Here is a 23,119-nt window from a genome sequence, read left to right as displayed (position 1 = left end):
TCTCATGTAAAAAGCAGAGATAAGTAAAAGAAGAAAACTGTTTAAGTAATAGACGAAAGATGTGGTAATGGGGTGGGAAAATAATAAGCTTGTGCTTCATCCCGCTCCATTTTCGACCATGTTGAAATGTATTCTTTGTTAAAGATATTTTATGTATAATATTTCTGAGCAAAAATAAATAAATCAAATCAAAGTTAAATCAAATCAGATCAATTTTAGCAGAAGCACTTAACTCCATAACATTAGCCATGCTAATTTCTCTGTAAACAATTATGTCATTAGCATCTATTTAATTGACACTAAAATATTTTCCGATATCACACATCATGGACACGTGTTGATAATCACTTCTCTATGAATTAATTCTCCAGATTGATACCAGTTTCCGTTGGCGAGAACGTGCATAATGCGATCTAGAGGGAAAATAATTAGCAAGATATCAGCATTGGAAGTGGCCCCTTTCTACTATCCGATCTAATCTTCATTGAGCCAATTAGATGCCCAGTGGGGCGTCTGGCCACTTGATGGAACCAGATGGTACTCCACATGTCCCTCTGGGTAATGACCCGTTAACGCGGACATGCATGGGACATGAAATGCACCATATGCTGGAGATAGTGATGATGAGGAGGCAGGGGGGGATGGATAACAGGCACGCGTGCGGCACGAGTCCAGGAGGAGGGGGGTGTATGGGGTGAAAGGTCAGGGCTTGTTTACTTGGCATCAGTGGTAAGAGGCGGGCGGTCCCTAGAGATGCTCAATGTGAAGGATTGTGGCTCTTAGCTTAGCAGATGTCCTGTCATTCCAGCAAACCCCTGAGTCAGAGCTAATTGTGTATTCACCACAAGCTGCAGTGCATATGGTGTGGCCCACTGGGAGGTGTACTGGTCAGATTATGCCATTTTGGGACGTATATTAATCATGTTGTTCAGTCTATGAGCAGTTTGGTATGGAGAATTGATGGAATTTAAAAACAGGAATCATACAATGACAGAGCTTTCATTAAATGCTTTCTGAAATGCTTAAAATATAGCTGCTGGAGGAGGCATCGCAGAGAGGAGCAACTGTGTGGAATATGGTCGAAATTGGCTCTACATGTAGAAATTAAATGTGGCTTCTAAATAAAAAATAAATAAATAAATAATTTAATGGGTGTCACGGTGGCGCAGTGGGTAGCAGAATCTCCCCAAAGCAAGAAGGTCGCTGGTTCGAGCCTCGGCTGGGTCAGTTGGCATTTCTGTGTGGAGTTTGCATGTTCTCCCCATGTTCACCTGGATTTCCTCTGGGTGATCCGGTTTCCCCCACAGGCCAAAACATATGCTATAGGTAAAACATGTGCTGGATAAGTTGGCGGTTCATTCTGCTGTGGCGACCCCAGAGTAATTAAGGGACTAAGCTAAAAAGAGAACGAATGAATCATGTAATGACAGATGTCATTAAAGGCTCCTCAAATGAGCGATGATAGTTCACCCCAAAATGACAATTTATTCACTTTACTTAAAACTTTCTTTCTAAAACCTTCTTTATCCTGTTGAACATAAAAGACAATTGAAAAATCTTGTTTTTTGGCACCCAGTGACTTCCATTGTAGTTTTCCATGGTATTTTTTTTTACTATGAAGGTCAATGGGTCAAAACTTGAGTTTTTTCACCCAGGGGTCTTACACTGAAATTGGCGGCGGAGTGGGGGGGCATTTCAGTGACTAACGGCCGTTTTAACATTCAAGCACAAGAAAAAAGTGGAAACCTGACATAATTGATGCGTCTTAGGACAACAGATATGACATTTATATTTCAAGCATTACCTGTCACCAGTGATAATGCAAACCAGCGTCATGTCAGACTTCAGCTTCTGAAAATGTATCTGTGGTTGTTGTGTATGGCCGAGCGTTAGACACGCGCTCAGTCATTTTTCCACAGACTATATGTAGTCAAAAACTTATCTTTATGTTTATTGTTGTACACATTGAAGGGGGAGTTTAAATTGCTATTAAAATTCTACAATTTAATAGGCATAATAATTATTATAAAAATTAATAAAAAGTTAATTCTTTCCCAACCAATTGTATAGTTCCAATAGCACAAGAACAGCAGAAAGCAGTTTGGGTAACTTTAGTGACTTTACTGGCAATTGTTCTTCTCAATATCTTTTTTTTTTTTTTTTGTAAAACTACAACAAAGAGGGGGAAAGAATGTACATATTCACATTTACTTTAACAAGTTCAATTCAACCAGCAGTACAAATTTACTATTGTACATAATTTTCATTCAAATCTTAATAAGCATATGAGGAAAATCTATTAAATGAGACCAGTTAAATCGAATATTTGCAAAATTATCCTATTTGTTACACCAGCGTAACGTGTAAGCCATGAAGAAGTGTTGATACAACAAAATACAAGTGGAATAAAACTCCTAATAATCAAATGACCCTTGAATATTTTCAAAAATAGAGCTTTAGTATAAAATAGAGAACGTATGGACATGTATTTTAACATTTAAATCAGCCACAGAATTAAAACGAATATGTGTTACTCTCGACCGTACACAAATGAATCTGAACGCTGTACTTTAAATGTCGACTAGGTGGTGAGTCAAAACTACAAGTGGCTAGACACGACTAGGAAGGAGGATGGCGGGCTGTAAATGGCCAGTGGGCCGGAATTTTAAGACAAAAACTGCAAAACTGCCTGTCAATTTTATGGAATTTTATAGTGTAGTTTAATTAGGTTAATTAGGCAGGTCATTGGACAACAGTGAACAATATGAACCTACTTTCCGGTGGACCACCTTTTAATCAACCATCATGGGCCCCAAAGATACATTTTGGTTAGCTGCTTCAACTGCTACAAAGAAAATGTTGGTACAGAGGTGGAAACCCCCTCATGATCTCTCAGTTAAGCACTGATTACATTCACTATTGGAAATACTGGATCTGGAACTGTCATCAGCACGGATCAATCATGCTAAACTGGACAGTCTGATGGTACGGAAAATCTATATATGCTACATCAAGGAATTCTTGGACACTTAACCCTCATCTGATACTACGGATGTTGAATTTTAATGTAATTTATCGAATAGCTTGGTCTAAACTACAGTTATTCTGTGTTTCCTGATGTGCATATTACGGGGTGAGGGGATGGGGGATATATAGGGGGTAATAGCTGTTAAAAGAATTTTTCTATCTGATTATAAAAATTTTATATTTTCATTTTTGGAAATAAAAACTGAATTCCACAAAAAAAATAAAATAAATCTTGCTCTGTTAAACAGCACTTGGGAAAAAGGAGAAATAAAGAATAAAAAAATCAGGGGTAATAATTTTGCCTTCAACTTATATAACTGCATAATATAAATATGCATATGAAGTGTTTCACATTTACCTGTTCTCTCTGCAGGGTTCTGCACTGTTGGAGGAGGCGGCAGACACAGCACCTGCCCCAGAGAATGGAACAGGAACCACGGAAGATCTACCGCTTCCTCCACCTCCACCTCCTCCACCTGCAAGCACTTTTATCCCGGCTCCACCTCCTCCTCCACCTCTTCCATCTGAGCTGCCCCCTCCTCCCCCACCCTCCACCACCACACCGGCCCCTGCCCAGCGGCGCATGTCTTCATCCTCCAACAGTGAGTACTGGCACCATCTTATGCAAAACTCACCGCGTAACTCTCTCTTTGACCCTCATATATTTCTCTGGGAAGTGAACAAGGGTATAAAGCATGTCAAGTGGTTATACATAACATATTTTTAGTACCAGCATAAAGAAAGCATAAAAGAAGCCTTCTGTTAGGGTTAGGCTACTGCTATTTTCAATGCCTTTCAGTTGCTTTAAAGTGGCCTGAAATGGAAGTTGATAGGCTATCCAATTGCTACATCTATTTAAGTGAAATTTGGGGGAAAGACTTGATTTTGTTCATTGGAAATTGATTGAATCATTGTTGTTTGCTATTGTTGGACCTTGTACGAGTGAAAGTTAGTTCGAAGAGGTCAACAGAGAAGATTTGTTTTTGCAAAGGGAGGTTAAAGCAATTTTAATTAAGGAATACAAAGGCCAAAAATAATGGTGGGCACAGACTATTCATTAAAACTGCTGAATTTGATCAAATAATTGTCCATTTTTAACATTTAAGGTGATATTGAGGTGAATTTAAAGGGTTGGTCCACCCAAAAGTGAAAATGTTATCAATATTTACTCACCCTCAAGTGATTCCAAATCTTTATGAGTTTCTTTTTTTTTTGTAGTACAGTGAAGAAGATATTTTGATAAAAGATGAAAATCTAGAACCATTGATGTCCATAGTAGAAAAAAAGTAAGAAAGAAAGAAAGAAAGAAAGAAAGAAAGAAAGAAGGAAGGAAGGAAGGAAGGAAGGAAGGAAGAAAGGAAGGAAGGAAGGAAGGAAGGAAGGAAGGAAGGAAGGAAGGAAGGAAGGAAGGAAGGAAGGAGAAAGAGAGAAAGAGAGAGAGAAGGAAGGAAGGAAGGTTACAAAAGGAAGGAAGGAAGGAATGAAGGAAGGAAGGAAGGAAGGAAGGAAGGAAGGAAGGAAGGAAGGAAGGAAGGAAGGAAGGAAGGAAGGAAGGAAGGAAGGAAGGAAGGAAGGAAAGAAGGAAAGGAAGAAGTAAGAAGGAAGGAAGGAAAGAAGGAAGGAAAAAAAAGGGAAAAAGGAAAGGAAAGGAAGGAAGAAAGGAAGAAAGAATGGAAGAAAGAAAGAAAGAAAGAAAGAAAGAAAGAAAGAAAGAAAGAAAGAAAGAAAGAAAGAAAGAAAGAAAGAAAGAAAGAAAGAAAGAAAGAAAGAAAGAAAGGAAGGAAGGAATGTAAGGAAGGAAGGAGAGAGAGAGAAAGAAAAAAAGAAAGAAAGAAAGAAAGAAAGAAAGAAAGAAAGAAAGAAAGAAAGAAAGAAAGAAAGAAAGAAAGAAAGGAAGGAAGGAAGGAAGGAAGGAAGGAAGGAAGGAAGGAAGGAAGGAAAAAAGAAGGAAGGAAGGAAGGAAGGAAGGAAGGAAGGAAGGAAAGAAGGAAGGAAGGAAGGAAGGAAGGAAGGAAGGAAGGAAGGAAGGAAGGAAGGAAGGAAGGAAGGAAAAAAGAAGGAAGGAAGGAAGGAAGGAAGGAAGGAAGGAAGGAAGGAAGGAAGGAAGGAAGGAAGGAAAGAAGGAAGGAAGGAAGGAAGAAGAACGAAAGAAAGAAAGAAAGAAAGAAAGAAAGAAAGAAAGAAAGAAAGAAAGAAAGAAAGAAAGAAAGAAAGAAAGAAAGAAAGAAAGAAAGAAAAGATTAAGACAGGTCGAGGTAGAGAAAATGATGACAAAATTTTTATATTTTTGGAGAAGTATCCCTTTAAAGGCATGGCATGGCAAAGGTGAGTCTTCACTAGGAGCTTGCCCATTGGAGGACATTTATTTTTTCACATTTATTATAGCTATGAGTAAGAATACTTGCTATTTAACAGGACCTGAAAATGATTTTAGTTCTAGGAACCATTTGGAAGTATTACTAACTAAATTAGTTTCTACTTTTGTGCACTGTTGACTTTTTTACTGTACAAATAAGAAATACAAATATTTCAATAATAGTATTCACAATTAAGTGGCTTTATTGGTTACAAAAACTATAAACAGTAAGGGTCTTGTATGTTTCTGACCATAAGAAAACAGGTAACAACTGATGTATATCTGTTGAAGTTGGAGATGATCTGAGGAAGAAGATTAATGGTCCGATGGATGCTCTGAAAAGGAAGTCACACCTTCTAGTAAAGGAGTGAATGATTCTCTGGGGGAGGGGCTCAGTCCAGATGTATGTTCTTAAATGATGGTGCAAATGCATCCTTGAAATGGTTCTGGGGAAATTAGTTCTCAGGAAACCGGGCCTGGTGGCTAATTCCTATAACTGAGTTCCTATAACTGACATGTGGAAAGTCTGTATACTCAATGTCTGTCAGCCTAGATTCAATTCAATTCAATTAACCTTTATTTATATAGCGCTTTTATAATGTAGATTGTGTCAAAGCAGCTTCACATAAAAGGTCATAGTAAATTGAAACAGTGTAGATCATGCAGTGGAATCATGCAGTGCTTTCTGTAACCTCTTTGATTCCACTCAACCCACATGCATTGGGTTGTAACATCAGTCTCTGCAGCATCGAGCTTCAGTTGGAAGCCGGAGGTAAATCCAGAATCTGTTGGGACCCTATGCAAAATTTCACAGGGGGCCCTCCTTCCAGTATGCTTCACCTTTACATAACAAATAATCTGACGCTAACAAAATAATATGAGAATTATCACCCCCCCTTCCCCCCATATTTCCCAAATGATGTTTAACAGAGCAAGGAAATTTTCACAGTATGCCTGATAATATTTTTTCTTCTGGATAAATATAATAAAATAAAAGCAGTTTTACATTTTTTCAAAACTGTTTTAAGGTCAAAATTATTAGCCCCTTTTAGCTATGTATATATTTTTAGATAGTCTACAGAACAAACCATCGCTATACAATAGTACTATATCATGATATGAAAAGACTTATATTTTAATATGAGATCCAACCCTACTCTCACCCGGGTCATGGCACCAATTCTACCCCAAATGTGATGGCGTCTCTACTGGTCTCACCCCCAAAATCAAATTACCAACATGATTCTTATTCAAAACACCAAGCAGAGCTACTTGTTTACGCACTCCTATATTTAATTTCCATTTTTTTATGCTGAATTTAGACTAATGCCCTCTTCATTATACAAATACAGCAGTTTTAACTTCCTTTCTTGCAGGTGCAGAACTTATGTGGTAGCCGGCCACTGGCTTTCATAGTAACAGCTATGTGCAGTAGCAGACCGCTTAAAACCCATTTATCTTTAGGGGATAGGTAGCCATAAGAGGCCGCATGAGTGACAGCAGCCATTAACAATGCAACAGAGATGACCACTGCTCAGCTTTATGCAAATAACAGCATAATGAGCAGCAGTGTGGCGAGTACAAATGGGAGGGTAGACAGCGATCTATTACCTGTTACAGTAAACCCAAAAGTGCTTAGATTTGGTCGCTGAATTAAATGTGTGAACACTCCTTAAGGCTTTCATGTAAAAATATATTTTGCCTGACCTCATTTGCATATTATACTTCAGGGTACGGCTACACGATATATAATTTCAGCATTGATATCGCAATAGTGACATGACAGGATATGGAATGTTGAGTCTGAATTAAAGCTGAGTACATGCTATTTGTAAAGTCACTGCAGAGTTGAACCCTAATAGAGTTTAAAACATTTGGGCTCAAGAAATCTTGACGTTTGAAGGTGTAACAAAATTAATTGTATTTAATTATTTTTACGATTAAGACTATACAGTGTTATTTTACATTTGCACTGCAAAAAATGCCTTTCCTACTTTAAAGTTTCCATAAAATGAAAATAAAGTTTAGATGTTAGTATCAATATTATTAATTTTTAGGATTTATAAGCTAGTGTGCTACAAAACAGTGAAACAGTTCACGTTTAGGAGATATAAAACTGATATAAATATGTAAAGCTTGTAGTTTGTCACTTCCACCTAAATGGTTTTATTCACGTCACCTCATACTTTAGTTTCTCAAATCAAATCATAGCCAATCAAATGCTCTCGAGTGTCTGACATCGCCTTATCAAGACGCTTCTCATTTGCTTTTCATTTGATGCACTTGAGCTCAATTGCTCTCACTGGCAGAGCAGAGATAAAACAAAACACTAATGGGGAGGGGCTACACTATGTTCCACCCTCTTTTCATGTTTCAGTTGAGATTACGTCAAACAATGCATATTTAAAAAGCACTTCACGGGACCTTTAAAATGTTTGTCTTATTTCTAGTCTATATATCTACATTTCAAGTTGAATACAATATTTTTTACTTACCCCATATACATATTATTTTGCTTGTTTTATGGAAAAATAATTAAATTTAATTAAATTAAATTTCTGAAAACAGTGCAATTTGTTTTACTGTTCTACAAAATGTTTCTTGATTTAAGAATTTTGATATTTGGAAAAGCTTTTTGCCCATTGTGATTATTCAGTTTCAGTACCTGAACACTGTTAGACTCCCCAGAAAAACATTAAATAGCACGATTCAAACCATCTGTTGAAATTGTGTTCCTATATTGCAGAAAAATTTAATATTAGGTTTCTCCACAATGCTTAATTTGAGCCGGATCTTGTCGGATCCTGTTCCGGAAAATGTCAGATGTTTTGCTTTCCAGTATTCATTTTAAATGATCCGGCATTAACTTGTGCACTGGCTTTCAGACCAAACGGAATCATTTGCCGGCTGTTGCTTCGTTGGGACTATGATCTGATGTAAGAGAAGTCTTCTATTACTATTGTATTGTTCTTAAACAGAGAAAACATTTTACAGGTAACTAAATCTAAATCTTGGACCTTATTCCTGAAATAAAAATGAGCAATAGAAATGAAGCACCAGAAGTGGACCATAATAAATTCATTTGAATCTATTTTGTCGATATCCAGGAATTTTCAAATGTACTTTTTTTTTTAACCAAAGAGGCTAGAAAAATTCTGAAGAATAAACTATTATTATTATTATTATTATTATTATTATGTTTTAATAATTTTTTTTATTAAAACGGTGACTAAGGACAGTTAAATGTGCTTACCAGTTAGTTTTTTTTTGTCTAATAAATGACAGTAGGCTACAGGTTTTTTTTACTTTAAAACTATTTTTTCCTAACAATATATGATGTAAAAAAAATGGTATTTTAAAAATTAGTCTTGTTTTAATTTTTTTTAATGCAATTTTTAGGAAATATTTTTAGTACATCAAAAAGTGTGGTTATGATGACATCTGACTAGTTAATTCAGCAAAAAATAAATCAATAAATAAAGAAACCCAGCTGAATTGAGTGCTCTAGCACAATGGTTCTCAAACTTTTAAACCAGCGCCCACCATTTAAGATCGTCAAGAACTCGCAACCCCCCACTACCAAAGCATATACAAACAATAAAAATAACCTTTTATAAGCTGTTCACAATATTTTAACTATATTTACTATACATTACAGGGCTCGAAATTAACATTTTTGCTTGGTAGTACTTTAAAACTTGGCACCAGCCAAGATTTAGTGGCTCACACCAATTATCACACCGTTACTACAAGTTTTATAAACAGATTTATTGCATTTGAAATCAACACTAATCAAAACTAACAAGCAAAAAAATATATGCATGCGTGAGGAAAATATGTCTCAATGAAATCCCGTTATCACAAAAAAATGCATTTTTATAACATAACTGAGTGACCAAAAGATATCACGGACGGACCGCTCACCGCCCCTGCACGCGCTGTTTGACATGAATTCATTAATGAATCTGTTAATGATAACTGTGCTGTGTTCTCACGCCTGGTGTCTGATATTGCACAGATGCTTTTGACATATACCTTATTATTTGCATACGTCATTTTAATAGCAATACCGGTCATTTCATGAGCTGCAATATTAGTTTGATCTTAGTCAGTGCAAGCCCTTTTGCGATGGTGTACGTGGTGTTAAATTTTACATATAGCTGCCACTTGTATGGCTGACAGCATCTGGCGATTACATGAAGGATTAAACAGAACCTCTCGTGCTTAAAATGGGTAGATGTGGCAAACAGTTACCTGAAAATTCCGTCCCACAGACTTTACAGTGAATGCTTTAGTTATTTTCATAGCGGACTTAAAGCCAATTGAAGTCTTTTATCCACTCTTCGAAAAATGTAGATGGTGGATTAACATTTACAACATGATCAGTAATCAGATGAGCCATTATTTGTAGCTTTAGGTGTTTCTAAGACAAAATCAGTGTTGTTTTCATTCTCATCTTTAGAGCTTTACATTTTCGCGGTCGTAGCTCCTGTCATCTGAAGACAGAGGCGTTGACTGAGTGATTGACAGCTGCTTTTAGCCAATCCATTTATGTTCAGTTCTTAGAGTAGTGGACCAATAAGAAGAGCGTGAAGGCGGGGCAAGCGATGCGGGCTTTGTTTACTGCGGCAAGTTGACATGACAAGTTTTAAACTGTTCCTGAGCGCTGCGTTTCAAGTACAAAGATGTATTCTGCGTGAATGTGTCCTAAATACTTTACGAATTTCTCAGTAATATCTTTTAAGAAATCTGAAAATATTAATTTTCACTTGTAATACTGAAAAATATTTATTATAATCACTGAAAATTACACAATTTTTAAATCACTCTCGCGACCCCTTGAAATTATTCTGCGACCCCCACAGGAGTCGCGACCCCCAGTTTGAGAACCACTGCTCAAGCACACAAATGCTGGCATATAAACACGTATGACAACTACCTGTAAGTCAATGGAAAAGCGGTTGTTCCTTGCGCCACCTGGTGGCTATTGTGTAAAGCACAGAAATGTTTTTTTAAGTAAAAAGGCGGCCTTCATAGCTGCAGTATTGCTCGTGACTGCGGTCGACAAATTGCAGTAATGCTCGTGCAGAAACGCCTGTTCTCAGTAGCTATATCTGTAAATACCTGCATGTGTGTGTGTGTGAGAGAGAGAGATAGAATTTGTATGAGTGCAAGCGAAGGCTGTGTGTGGATTGTGTTAAAGCAAAAGTCACATTTAACTATTGGCCCTCAACAATAATTTAAACTAATCATCTTTCTTACGTTTACGATCACTCTCATTGGTTGGTGATTGCATGCAGTGAGAAGCAAAAATAAATAATGGCATAGTGGCCTGCCTAAATAATATTTGTATTTTCAAAATGCCAAAGAGGCAGTTAAGTATATTTACATTTTTTTTAAACCACCAGTAAGTCTGATAATGAGCCTGATCAAAATAGATCTTGAGAAGGTGAAAATTTGTCCCTGGATCAGGATAGCGGGAGACAGAAACAAAGCGATCTCAAGTCAGCCAGATAACATGACAGAAGAGCTAACAGTGGGCTCTTCTTGAAGATTAGACAGTAAGTCATTCATTTATCTTTTTTTCACTTGGAAGTGAACTGAATGTCAGTGGCGTTAGTAAACTGAAGAGTGATGTTTCATATGATTTATGTTTGTAGCTACATGTTTGTTTGGGGTTTTTTTATCCATGACTGACCTATAATGTTGTATGCACAAAATAATTAAAGACCGTTCAGAAATTTGATGCTCTTTTTTTTAGGTTTAATTAACGTTTAATGACGTCAAGTTCCAGGAAAACTGAAATTGTGTGGCGGGCGTCAGTCGCGGTAATTTTTATTTCCTAGTTTTGTTCCTGAAATTATTCATTTACAAATTAAGCACTGTTTATTCCAATATCGTGCAGCCCTACTTCAGGATGACCCTTTCACTCTTTTGACCTTTTATTCATAGTACGACACCTTTAATCTTCTCCTTTCCCCGTAGGGTCAGAGTTTTAGTGTCACAAAGTGATGATAAAACATCAATACTAAGCCACAGTGAGCTATTATGATACTGTTATTATAGCCAGTTGATGTGTGGGTTTGTGTGTGTTTCGAAACCTGATATCTAAGCTGACCATTGTAGTGTGCTTCTGAAAAGAGAATTATCAACAAATGGGTACATGCAATGTCCACAAACAGATGAGGATTCACTAGGCCATAATTTGAAATGCTTTAAAATGCAGGATTTCCTGAATAGTAGGTTTAAAACGTACTAAAAGAGTAAAATTGAGTAAAAAAAGATAATAGATGTATAGAGCTATTGGCATAGTAGATGTATTGAGCTATTGCCAGCATCTGTGGTGGGCTGGGCTGCACATAGTACTATGCCATGAGAAAACAGTCCAGAGGGAGTGAATGTTCATTTTCGAAGGGCGGTGCAAGGGTGCAGGGAATAAGGGAGCAATGAATGGAAATTTACTCTCCAGTCATTTTATTTTATTTTATTTTATTTTATTTTATTTTATTTTATTTTATTTTATTTTATTTTATTTTATTTTTATTTTATTTTATTTTATTTTATTTTATTTTATTTTAAAAAGGAGTGGAAATGAGACAGTCCATCTATTTTATTGAGCTTAATTAGTTAATTAGATATTTTTGTATACAATTTTTTGGAATAACCAAATAAATTTGATATACAGTTGAAGTCAGAATTATTAGCCCCCACAAAATCTTTTATTTTAAAAAACTGACCATATTATCTCAGTTACTTGAGCGCAAAATATAACCTACAAGCAGCAACATGAGTAACAAACAGACGTCTTTGAAAGTTCAGTGAAGGAGCCGCAAACTGCCAAGTAATAGATTCGCAACCCATTTGTCAACAAATCAGGTGAATCCACCATGTCAGTGCAAGAAGATCAACTGCTAGAGATTGCAAATGACGGCGGCCTTTTAGGGGTCATTCGCATATCGCGTCCTTTCTAGAGTTTGCACAAGCAAGCGGCATGACACGCTCATGCCTTCCAGACACACCAAGTTAAACGATTGCCGTGAGCACACCGTGAGCCACGTGACAAGAACTGACCGATCAGCTTCAGCTTGTATGGAATATACACATTTTAGTAGACTATCTCAGACAAACACAGAACACCCAAACACTGCAGCCTACGAACCACCAGCCAGTAAAGAGTAGATCGGATATGCAGCCGGCCGGAAGTGCGATATGCACATTAATAAAGCAGCATTTTGTTATGATACTGTATAATAATAATTAATATTTTTACAGTACTGTGAAGGTTAGGTTTAGGATTGGGGTGGGGGTAGGCGTTAAAAAATACAATTTATAGGGTAATTTAATAGGTAACATAAATAATACTCGGTACAACTACTGTTTTTACGTTACTCTGACGGTTGGGTTTAGGGTTGGGGTGGGGGTAGACGTTAATAAAATACAATAAATGGGAAATTTAATAAATAATAGAAATAATTCTCATTAACTTCAGCCGCAAATGTATCGGATCTAGCAACAACCCCACCAGCCACTAGTTGCCTGGCAACTTACGAACCATCGGTCCACTGTAAAATTGTCCAGCGTTGACTGGTCCCCAGTGATAGAAAGGTTGGGGAACACTGAGCTAATATTTATGTTTGTACTATTTGTGAAACAAAAACCATCTCATGCAAATTTTTATAACTCTGAATCCGTATCTCATTTCGGAGGCTGCTACTGCCCTCCAGTGGTCACATTTTTGGCCACGCCCATATATAGCGAGGCAGCCTTTATTACTGTAAACAAATTTGCTGTGTTTTTCCACCAAGGCAAACTGAAATATAATTGGGTAAACTGGCAGTGGGCCGGTTTTAGAGACCAAAACAAAGACAAATGTTCTGACTCGGAACATACATTTTCAAAGGAGAATAACTGACTTCAGAACTCATTTTCCAAATAAACAGTGTTCACTTATTCTTAAACATCTGTAAATATGTTATCGTATTTTTAGTTTTTAGAACGTACATACAGCACCTTTAAGTCATGGAATATTGCTATTGGAGAGAAAAACACTACGTGGAGATAGTGGGAGCCACCATGAAATGAAGGAACATTGATGAAGCAAGGCACCTGTCATCAAATTTAGGGTATTTTGATTTCTTTGCCATATTCTAAATTGTATACGCCCACTGATTATCTCTATTTTACATTTCCATTTGTGCAAAAGCCACTATGAAGCTCCTTTGCTGTAGCCTTAAGAGTAAAGTTTCCTTTAAAAGCAAAGTGTTTTGAACTGTTTTAATTATTAAGTTATACTTCAATATTTAATACGAAAATATTTGACACGACTGTTATGAGTTCACTGTTGTCAGCCTTCAGTTTAGGTATCAGTGTTTGCTTAGATGTTCAGCCATGGGTGAACGTGCAACCAATCTTAACATCCAATTTAAAATATTCATGCTGTTTAGTCTGCAATCCTAAACCGTTTATTTGAACCAGATGTTGTGGATATCACTAGACATGTTCATGCTCGGTCCAACGCTCAATATCATCAAGAAGAGCACAGGATGGTAGAAATCGGCCCCAAGGTAAATCTTATGAAGTTCTAACCTGTTAACATGAGATCTGGCGTCCAGTTGATTCCAAAGTCTACTTACGAATTAATGCCCGTGGGCTATTGTTACTTTGAAAACGGGTTTAGTGTTCTGCCATTTACTTAATTGTTCTTCCTCCAAGAGATACTTAACATGTCTTCAGGACAGGATGATATCCGTGATGTGTTGTACATTTCAGTGTTATGTCAGGGAAATGTACTTTATACCTGCTGGTTGTTGAATTACACTGTTCATTTGCATCTATTGTGGCCTGTGAAAGATAAAGCAAGCAGTAAATACATGAGCAGAAAGCTCCACACACTTGGACTGGAATGAACGCCCAATTCATTCATTTCCTTTATTTATCAGCCACTGCGTAATGAACCGCCAACTATTCCGGTATATGGTTCATGCAGCAGATGCCTTTCAAGCTGCAACCCAGTACTGGGAAACATCCACAGACTCTCGCATTCACACACGCTCATACACTACGGCCACTTTTGTTTACCAAATTCTCCTATAGCGCATGTCTTTGGACTGTGGGGCAAACCGGAGCAACTGGAGGAAACCCACGCCAACACAGAGAGAACATGCAAACTCCACACAGAAACTCCAACTGAACTGCGCCGTGTTTATAACTACTGATTCATCTATAAAAGAGTCAGCTCATGGTGCTTCAAATGAATTGTCTTGATAATGAGTCTTCAGCAATCCACATGCTTACAACAGGGCATCCGTCGGCCATTTGTTAAAGGAAGGATCAGGAAAGACCACATGGGACTTTGCAGAGCTTGACAGGAACTTTAACGTTACAGTACACAGTTCATGAATCAGTTTCTTCCTCCATTTCACAAGCATTAGTAAAATGGCTGCCTCCTTGTTTTCTCTAGCTTTGCAAATTATGTATTTAATTGTGTTTTGTTGCTTGTAACCGCGTGTACTGTATTTGGTTAACTTTTTATATTCTCATATTGGGCTCACACACATACCTGCCAACATTTGTACCTGAAAATCCAGGAGACCAGGGGGGTTAGGTTCAAGGTGAGGTGTCTGAATAACACTGTTGTCTGTTAAAAACCGGGTACTTTGTACTGTGGTGTTAGTAACTGTTCTATGAAGCATGTTTCGGGCGGCCGCTGCGATCGGATCCTATACCAGTGTTGGCGACCCGGGGGTTTCACAGACTGTACCAAAATGCTGAGGACCGGGGGGAAAGGGTTGAACTTATGGGAGTTTTCCGAGAGAAATAACAAAATGTGAGGGTGGTGGGAGATGGGTCATTGCGCTGAAAGAATCATATAGGAGTCGTTGGGATAATGAGGTAAAAATAAATGCAAATTGTAAGACAATGAAAGTGTTTTTGACCTTGCATGCATATCAGACTGTTGTTGGAGACCCCCAAAACCAAAATATGACCCTTTTTAATGCATAATAGGGGCTCTTTAATTAACTTTTTTCATTTTAGATCTCCAACAAAACAAAAAAAAGTTGAGACATATAATTTCATTGAGTGTGGACTAGGTTTAGTGGTGTTTGTGAAGAAAAGCATTATTATTTTTATTGTTCATTTAAAAACAGTCAAAAGTTTAGAATAGAAAGTGTTTTAAAGTGTTTTCTGCTCATCAAGGCTGCATTTCCTTAACCGAAATCCAGCAAAAACAGTGATATTAAAAATACATTTACACGACTTCTTTCAAATTAATCTCCTGTTTTCGTTACTGCAGACTAGTTCAGTAAACAGAAAGAAAGAAAGAAGAAATGGCCACATGTGTTTAGCGTTTTTCTATATCGCAAACAGTAATCTGGTAGTGATTGCGTTGCTTTATTTCTTTCTGGGTTAATTATTGTGATCTCCCGATTGCGACAGAGAAATACTGGGAAATCTCTGTAGACTGATGGCATTTCATGCCGTTCAGCCTTATAATCTTAAAATGTCAGCAAAATCACCTGTTTTGTCATCACTTTAGACATTATGCTAGAGAATCATTCACATACTAGTTCTCTAAAGTGACATGTTTTCAAGCAACGATTTCTGCTGTGCTGATGTCAGCTTCTGATGCGAATGAATGGCGGAAGAAAGTAGCTCCTCATACAAAATGATTTTTAGACTCTCTGTGTTTGATTTTCTTTTTTATATACACGATTGATTATACCGTCTGACTGTTGTATAAACACAATATTACACTTGTAGCAGTGCGATATGAATGTATATTTCGTCACTGGAGGGACACTAAGGCAACACACATGCTCCTACCGTATCGCACTGCTACTCATGTGATATTGCGTATATATTTAAATAATGTAACAAAAGATTTTCATTTTAAATTAATTCAGAAAAGCAGAAAGTCATTCTTTCAAATGTTCTAATCATCCAATAATCTAGTGTTGTTATTTAACATTGATCATATATACTGCACAGTAGGAACCATTATTAAATGAGCATTAACAATAATAATTGACAATAATTTATCAAAATATTTGCTAACAAGCAAGCACCCAGCATTCATTTTAGAAATTGTGAATGTATTTAATTGCTCTGTTCCATTTTTGCTACTTTTGGAGTTGAATGAAATATTTTCAGAACAAGTACGAGACTTGTATACAGATTATACCTGAATACAATTAGTTTCTTGTTGCTTTAGTGACGAGGTAAAAAAAAAAAAGGTTACGATATTGTGTTTCATTTGTTTCATTTGTTTTGTTTGTTTGTTCACCTCCTCTCTGTCCTTCCTGTATTCGTCATCTACTCTCTGTCTGTCTTCACCACACCTGTCTCACCCGAACACCTGTCTGCTTTGCATGGACGCTTTCCTGTGTCTTCTGGCTTTCCATTCTCTCTAAAGAAGGGCATCTGTCCTCTGCGCATCTTTCTCCCTCTGTCGCTCCTGCTCCAGAAACACTCCGTCAGAGAAAGAGTAAGTATTTCTCACTCAGCTCATGATATTTGTGTGTGTGTGTGTTTGTGTGTGTGTTTCATTTTTGTTCTCTAATTGTGATAAGTTTCTGTTCATCAAGAGCGCATTGGTTTATTTGGTAAACTGAAGTAACTTCTCTTACTTCAGATTTTCAAAGAAACCGCTTCTTTTTTATGTTACTTTATGTGATTCCAGTCGGGATCAGTCCACAGAATTCCCCAGATGCTGCGGGGACTCTGGCACATCAGCTGTGATTTGTTTATGTAGCATAACTATATTGATTGACGACATTGTGTTGAGAGTGAGGTCGTTTTGTGGCTCAAATACTGTACGACAAAAGCTAAAAAAAAAAGTCAACATGAAATGGCATTCAGGATAAACAGGGTTGTTAGTTATAGCAAATGAAGGACTTTCATCCATTTGGAATTGTAAAAAGTAGGTGTGCCTTACCTGAATGGAGTCACGTGATTGGTTGACAGCTAAGGCTGATTTATACTTCTGCGTTGAGTGATCGACGTGACCCACGGCGCCTGCCTTGCGTTTAGTCATGCACTTATACTTCTCCGTGCTGTTTGTGTTGATCTGCAATAACACTTCCAAAACGCTAGCTGGCAGTTGGTTTTTATGTTCCCAACACAGGCTCATTCTGAAAACGTAGCCCTATATACATTTCTGGAGATCGCAAACTATGTAGCCAGAAGTACATATGGCTGCATTTAGTTATTGAAACGAATGCCACAGGGTGGTGTGACGCCATTCCTTTTCCAGCTTATCAGCTGACCGCTTACCTGCTGTTACCAGTTTGTCCAGTTAGCTCGCCATGTAAGTTGGCGGACTTGAGACGCAGAAAGGAGTTGACCACGACGTCGGGGTTCGAGTTTGGCGAAGAACCGTTTCAGAAAGCTGGCAAGGCTAAAACAACCAAAAAATAAAATAAACAAGTAAATAACAGGGTAAAAATGTGGTAAAATCTGAAAAACATGGTAAAATCAGACAAGGGCTTTTCTCTTTCTGGATTGCTTTTTAAAACTGTAAAAAGGAGGAGGGTGGGTCAGTCGATCAGTCAGTCAGTCGACAGTGGATTAGCGAAAACAAAAACTGCAAAAAAAAAACATAGCTTCTGGGAAGTATTTTTCAGAATGAGCCTGGGTTGTATGTTCGTTTGTGTCGAGTTTCTTCGCTGGTGTTTACCTTAATGTACATGTAGCTAAAACTTTTCAGAGGCGGGAACCGACACACGTACAACAACTTTAATCATAGGGTAAACACAAAACAAAAGTTTTTTGCTGGAGCTCCTACATGGGACTCGACACTTGTGAACACTCTCTCTATCAGGCTCGCAGCAAAGATTACTATCAGCGTACCCACACAAGCGCCGAAAGTGGGTGACTGTTCACACCGCCCAGCTATGACTCAGGACACTGTTCATATTTCTGCCATGCCACAGAGTATGAATAGTTTCATTTTAAATAACATGCGAATGTGCACGCCTAGTATGTGATACTTCCAACTGTCATGTGATCGGCCCCTAAATCGGCCTTAAGAGGTCTTGAGTTCTTAGACACAGGGGAAATTAAAGGCACATTATGTAAAAATATATATATATATTTATTGAAAAATCCAAAAACCACTAGAACAGCTGACTTCGCTGACTTACTGTATGTACTTGCATTATCCCAAAAGTTTTGAAGAAAGTTCACCTAGTAACCACTCAGAATACCCTAGCAACCAGCAAGCAACGCAAAAGCAACCACTCAGAACACCCTAGCAACTGCCTAGCAACACCTTAGCAACTGCCTAGCAACTATTCAGAACACCCTAGCAACCACCTAGCAATGCCTCAGCAACCACTCAGAACACCCTAGCTACCACTTAGAAACGCCTTAGCAACCACCTAGTTTTGAAGAATGTTCATCTAGCAACCACTTAGAACACTCTAGCAACTGCCTCGCAACACCTTAGCAACTGCCTAGCAACCATTCAGAACACCCTAGCAACCGCCTAGCAACCACTCAGAACACCTTAGCAACCAGCTAGCAACACCTTAGCAATCACTCAGAACACCATAGCAACCACCTAGATTTGAAGAATGTTCACGTAGCAACCACTCAGAACATTCTATCAATAACTTAGTAACCACCTAGTGACCATTCACAAAACCCTAGCAACCACTCAGAACACCATAGAAACCAGTTAGCAAAGCCTTAGCAAGCACTAAGAACACCCTAGCAACCACCTAGCAATGCCTTAGTAATCACGTAGTTTTACAGAATGTTCAACTAGCAGCCACTCAAAACACTCCGCATTCAGAACACCCTAGCAACTGGATAGCAACCACTCAGAACACCCTAGCAACTGCCTAGCAACTGCCTAGTAACACCTTAGCAACCCCATAGCGACCATTCAGAACACCCTAGCAACCACTCAGAGCACCCTAGTAACCAGCTTACTATTTCTTAGCAACCACTCAAAACACCCTAGCAACCACCTAGCAATGCCTTGGCAACCACCTTAATTTGAAAAATGTTCAACCAGCTAGCAACGCCTTAGCAGCCACTCAGAACACCCTAGCAATCACCTGCCAATGCCTTAGCAACCACGTAGTTTTCTAGCAACCACTAGAAAAAGTTCATCTATCAACCACTCAGAACACCCTAGCTACCAGCTAGCAACGCCTTAGCAAGCACTCAAAACACCCTAGCAACCACCTAGCAATCACTCAGAACACCTTAACAACCACCTAGCAAGCAATTATAACAGTAATGCATTTGTACCCCAGAGATTTGCCACTGCAAACCCCACTCACAGTTTCTTCAGGAAATTGACATATTTACAGTAGTTTAAACTATTATGTTTAGAAATGTGTTGAAAAAAATCTTCTCTCCGTTGTGGGAAATTGGGGAACTAATTATACAGGGGGCTAATAATTCAGGGGGGCTAATAATTCTGACTTCAACTGTATATATGTTGATTTTCATGTTGACTTAACTAATAAAACCCATGGCCATTTACAATATTGATTGAATGATTGGATTCACGAGCAGATCATCTATTAAAGCGCCGTCCTCCGACATAAGTCTGCGAAGTGACTCACACTGTAATGAATGAGTATAAAGGTGTGTAAACAGTGGGCAGCCGTATTGACTCGGTGCTGCCGTCAGCCTACGCCACATCATTCCTCACTATGCACAGCTATTGTGAACATCCTGATCCACTTTTGTTCTGCTCATATTCAGGCATAAGTTCTTCTGTTTGCTTTTGTTTAAGTGATATTAATGGGATTTTTAGCTATCAGTCTTAAATGAAGGTAATGCATGGTGTGTTTGAGCTTTCTCAATATCTGATGATTTATTTGAACTATAATAAAAGTTAACGCTTGCTATAAATGGGTACGATTTTAAGAATTTTGTTTTGGTATTATTAACACTATCATTATCTGCTTTCTTTGTTTATTTTCCCCCTCAAATGGCTCAAATGGTTATGTTTATTTAGAGGAACTTATGTTGTTGCCAAGTATATTTAAAATGTCAGTGTTACAAAGTGGCACTCACCGGCCACTTCATTAGGTACACCTTACTAGTACCGGGTTGCCTTCAGAACTGCCTTGATCCTTCGTGGCATAGATTCAACAAGGTCCTGGAAATATTCCTCAGAGATTTTGTTCCATATTAACATTATAGCATCATGGATAGCATCCATGGATCTCATTGATTGAGATCTGATGACTGTGGAGGCCATTTAAGAAGAGTGAACTCATTGTCATGTTCAAGAAACAATGACATGGTGCATTATCCTGCTGGAAGTAGCCATCAGAAGATGGGTACACTGTGGTCATAAAGGGATGCACAGGGTCAGCAACAATACTTTGGTAGGCTGTGGCGTTGACATGATGCTTAATTTGTACTAATGGGCCCAAAGTGTGCCAAGAAAATATCCCCCACACTATTACACCAACACCAGCCTGAACCATTGATACAAGGCAGGATGGGTCCATGCTTTCATGTTGTTGATGCCAAATTCTGACCCTACCATCCGAATGTCGCAGTAGAAACTGAGACTCATCAGACCAGGCAACATTTTTACAATCTTCTGTTGTCCAATGTTGGTGAGCCTGTGTGAATTATAGTCTTAGTTTCCTGTTCTTAGCTAACAGAAGTGGCACTTGGTGTGTTCTTCTGCTGCTATAGCCCATCAGCCTCGAGGTTTGACATGTTGTGCTTTCAGAGATGCTCTTCAGCATACCTCAGTCTGGCCATTCTCCTCTGACCTCTGGCATCAACAAGGCATTTGCGCCCACAGAACTGCCGCTCACCGGATATTTTCTCTTTTTCAGACCATTCTCTGTAAACCCTAGAGATGGTTGTGCATGTAAATCCCAGTAGATCAGCAGTTTCTGAAATACTCAGACCAGCCCGTCTGGCACCAACACACATGCCACGTTCAAAGTCACTTAAATCACCTTTCTTCTCTATTCTGATGCTCGGTTTGAACTGCAGCAGATCATCTTGACCATGTCCACATGCCTAAATGCATTAAGTTGGTGCCATATGATTGTTAGATTAAAAATTTGTGTTAACATAGTTATCATGCAATTGGAGAGGTGTACCTAATAAAGTGGCCGGCGAGTGTAGTATATATATATATATATGTATGTAGATAGATAGATAGATAGATAGATAGATAGATAGATAGATAGATAGATAGATAGATAGATAGATAGATAGATAGATAGATAGATAGATAGATAGATAGATAGATAGATAGATAGATAGATAGATAGATAGATAGTGAGATAGATAGATAGATAGATAGATAGATAGTGAGATAGATAGATAGATAGATAGATAGATAGATAGATAGATAGATAGATAGATAGATAGATAGATAGATAGATAGATAGATAGATAGATAGATAGATAGATAGATAGATAGTGAGATAGATAGATAGATAGATAGATAGTGAGATAGATAGATAGATAGATAGATAGATAGATAGATAGATAGATAGATAGATAGATAGATAGATAGATAGATAGATAGATAGATAGATAGATAGATAGATAGATAGATAGATAGATAGATAGATAGATAGATAGATAGATAGATAGATAGATAGATAGATAGATAGATAGATAGATAGATAGATAGATCTTAAACATAAATTGCGAAATATTTGATATAAATATAGATTTACGAAGATGGCTAATACTTAAATAAGCGCCCTTTCACCCCTGTTAGGACAGTAGTTTCCAGTTCCAGTCCTGATCCCCTTGCTCTTTGTCTGACACAAGATTCAGATAACAAACTGTGGCCTAATGGTCAGACTTGGACTTCCAAATGTGCCAGGTTTGGCAGGGATTGTAGTTGTAGGATTGTAGATTTTAGGGAGTGAATAACCAGTGCTCTCAAAACCTTAAATAAAATGGCTGAGATGAATCCCTTGAGGGCGTCAAGGTGGCACAGTGGGTAGCATGATCACCTCACCGCAAGAAGGTCGCTGGTTCGAGTCCCGGCTGGGGCATTTCTGTGTGGAGTTTTCATGTTCTCCCCGTGTTGGTGTGGGTTTCCTCCAGGGGCTCCTGTTTCCTCCACAGTCTGAAGACATGTGGTATAGGTGAATTGAATAAGCTAGATTGGCCGTAGTGTATGTGTGTGAATGCAAGAGTGTATAGGTGTTTGCCAGTGTTGGATTGTGGCTGGAAAGGCATCCGCTCCTTAAAACATATGCTGGATAAGTTGGTGGTTCATTCCCCTGATTAATAAAGGGACTAAGCCGAACAGAAAATGAGTGAATGAATAAATCCCTTGAGGAAGAAAACAAACCTCCAGCTGCTCCCTGGGCACCAGAACAATGGCTGCCCTCTGCTCTGAGTGTGTGTTCAATTTGATGAGTTAAATACAGAGTACAAATTCCATGTATGGCTCACCATACTTGGCAACATTACACAACTTTTCTTTCCTTTCTTCTCCATGCATGAACTGCTCCTATTGACAGGACCCTACATAGTGTTCAATGCACCCACATTCCTCGCTGCACGCTGAGCACAGACGATCTTTACTTTCTTTCAGAATGTTCATTCAGTGGTTGGCATCTACACTGTCTGCATCGTCTGACATGTGACACAATATACTTTATCTATGTAAATCAATAACATTTAAATGACATTTGAATGAAATGTATACACTCCCTTCAAACTGGATTTATGGCAGAATGCCCCTGTATAGTCCACTTCACAGGGCACTTGAATTAG

The 23,119-nt window shown here is 38.2% G+C and overlaps 1 protein-coding gene across 2 annotated transcripts in view; it reads left to right on the top strand.

Annotated features, from left to right (window-relative positions):
- Positions 1-23,119, top strand: part of espn (espin) — a 159,618-nt gene that overhangs the window by 101,859 nt on the left and 34,640 nt on the right. For both annotated transcript variants that reach the window (XM_056463117.1, XM_056463116.1), the window contains exon 9: positions 3,401-3,629. In XM_056463117.1, coding sequence (XP_056319092.1) covers positions 3,401-3,629 — 229 coding nt within the window. The remainder of the gene's footprint in view (positions 1-3,400; positions 3,630-23,119) is intronic.

Source organism: Danio aesculapii, chromosome 8 (assembly GCF_903798145.1).
Source record: "Danio aesculapii chromosome 8, fDanAes4.1, whole genome shotgun sequence".
Classification (NCBI taxonomy): domain Eukaryota; kingdom Metazoa; phylum Chordata; class Actinopteri; order Cypriniformes; family Danionidae; genus Danio; species Danio aesculapii.
The sequence above is the reverse complement of the archived record's forward strand: the minus strand, read 5'-3'. Positions and strand labels throughout refer to the sequence as shown.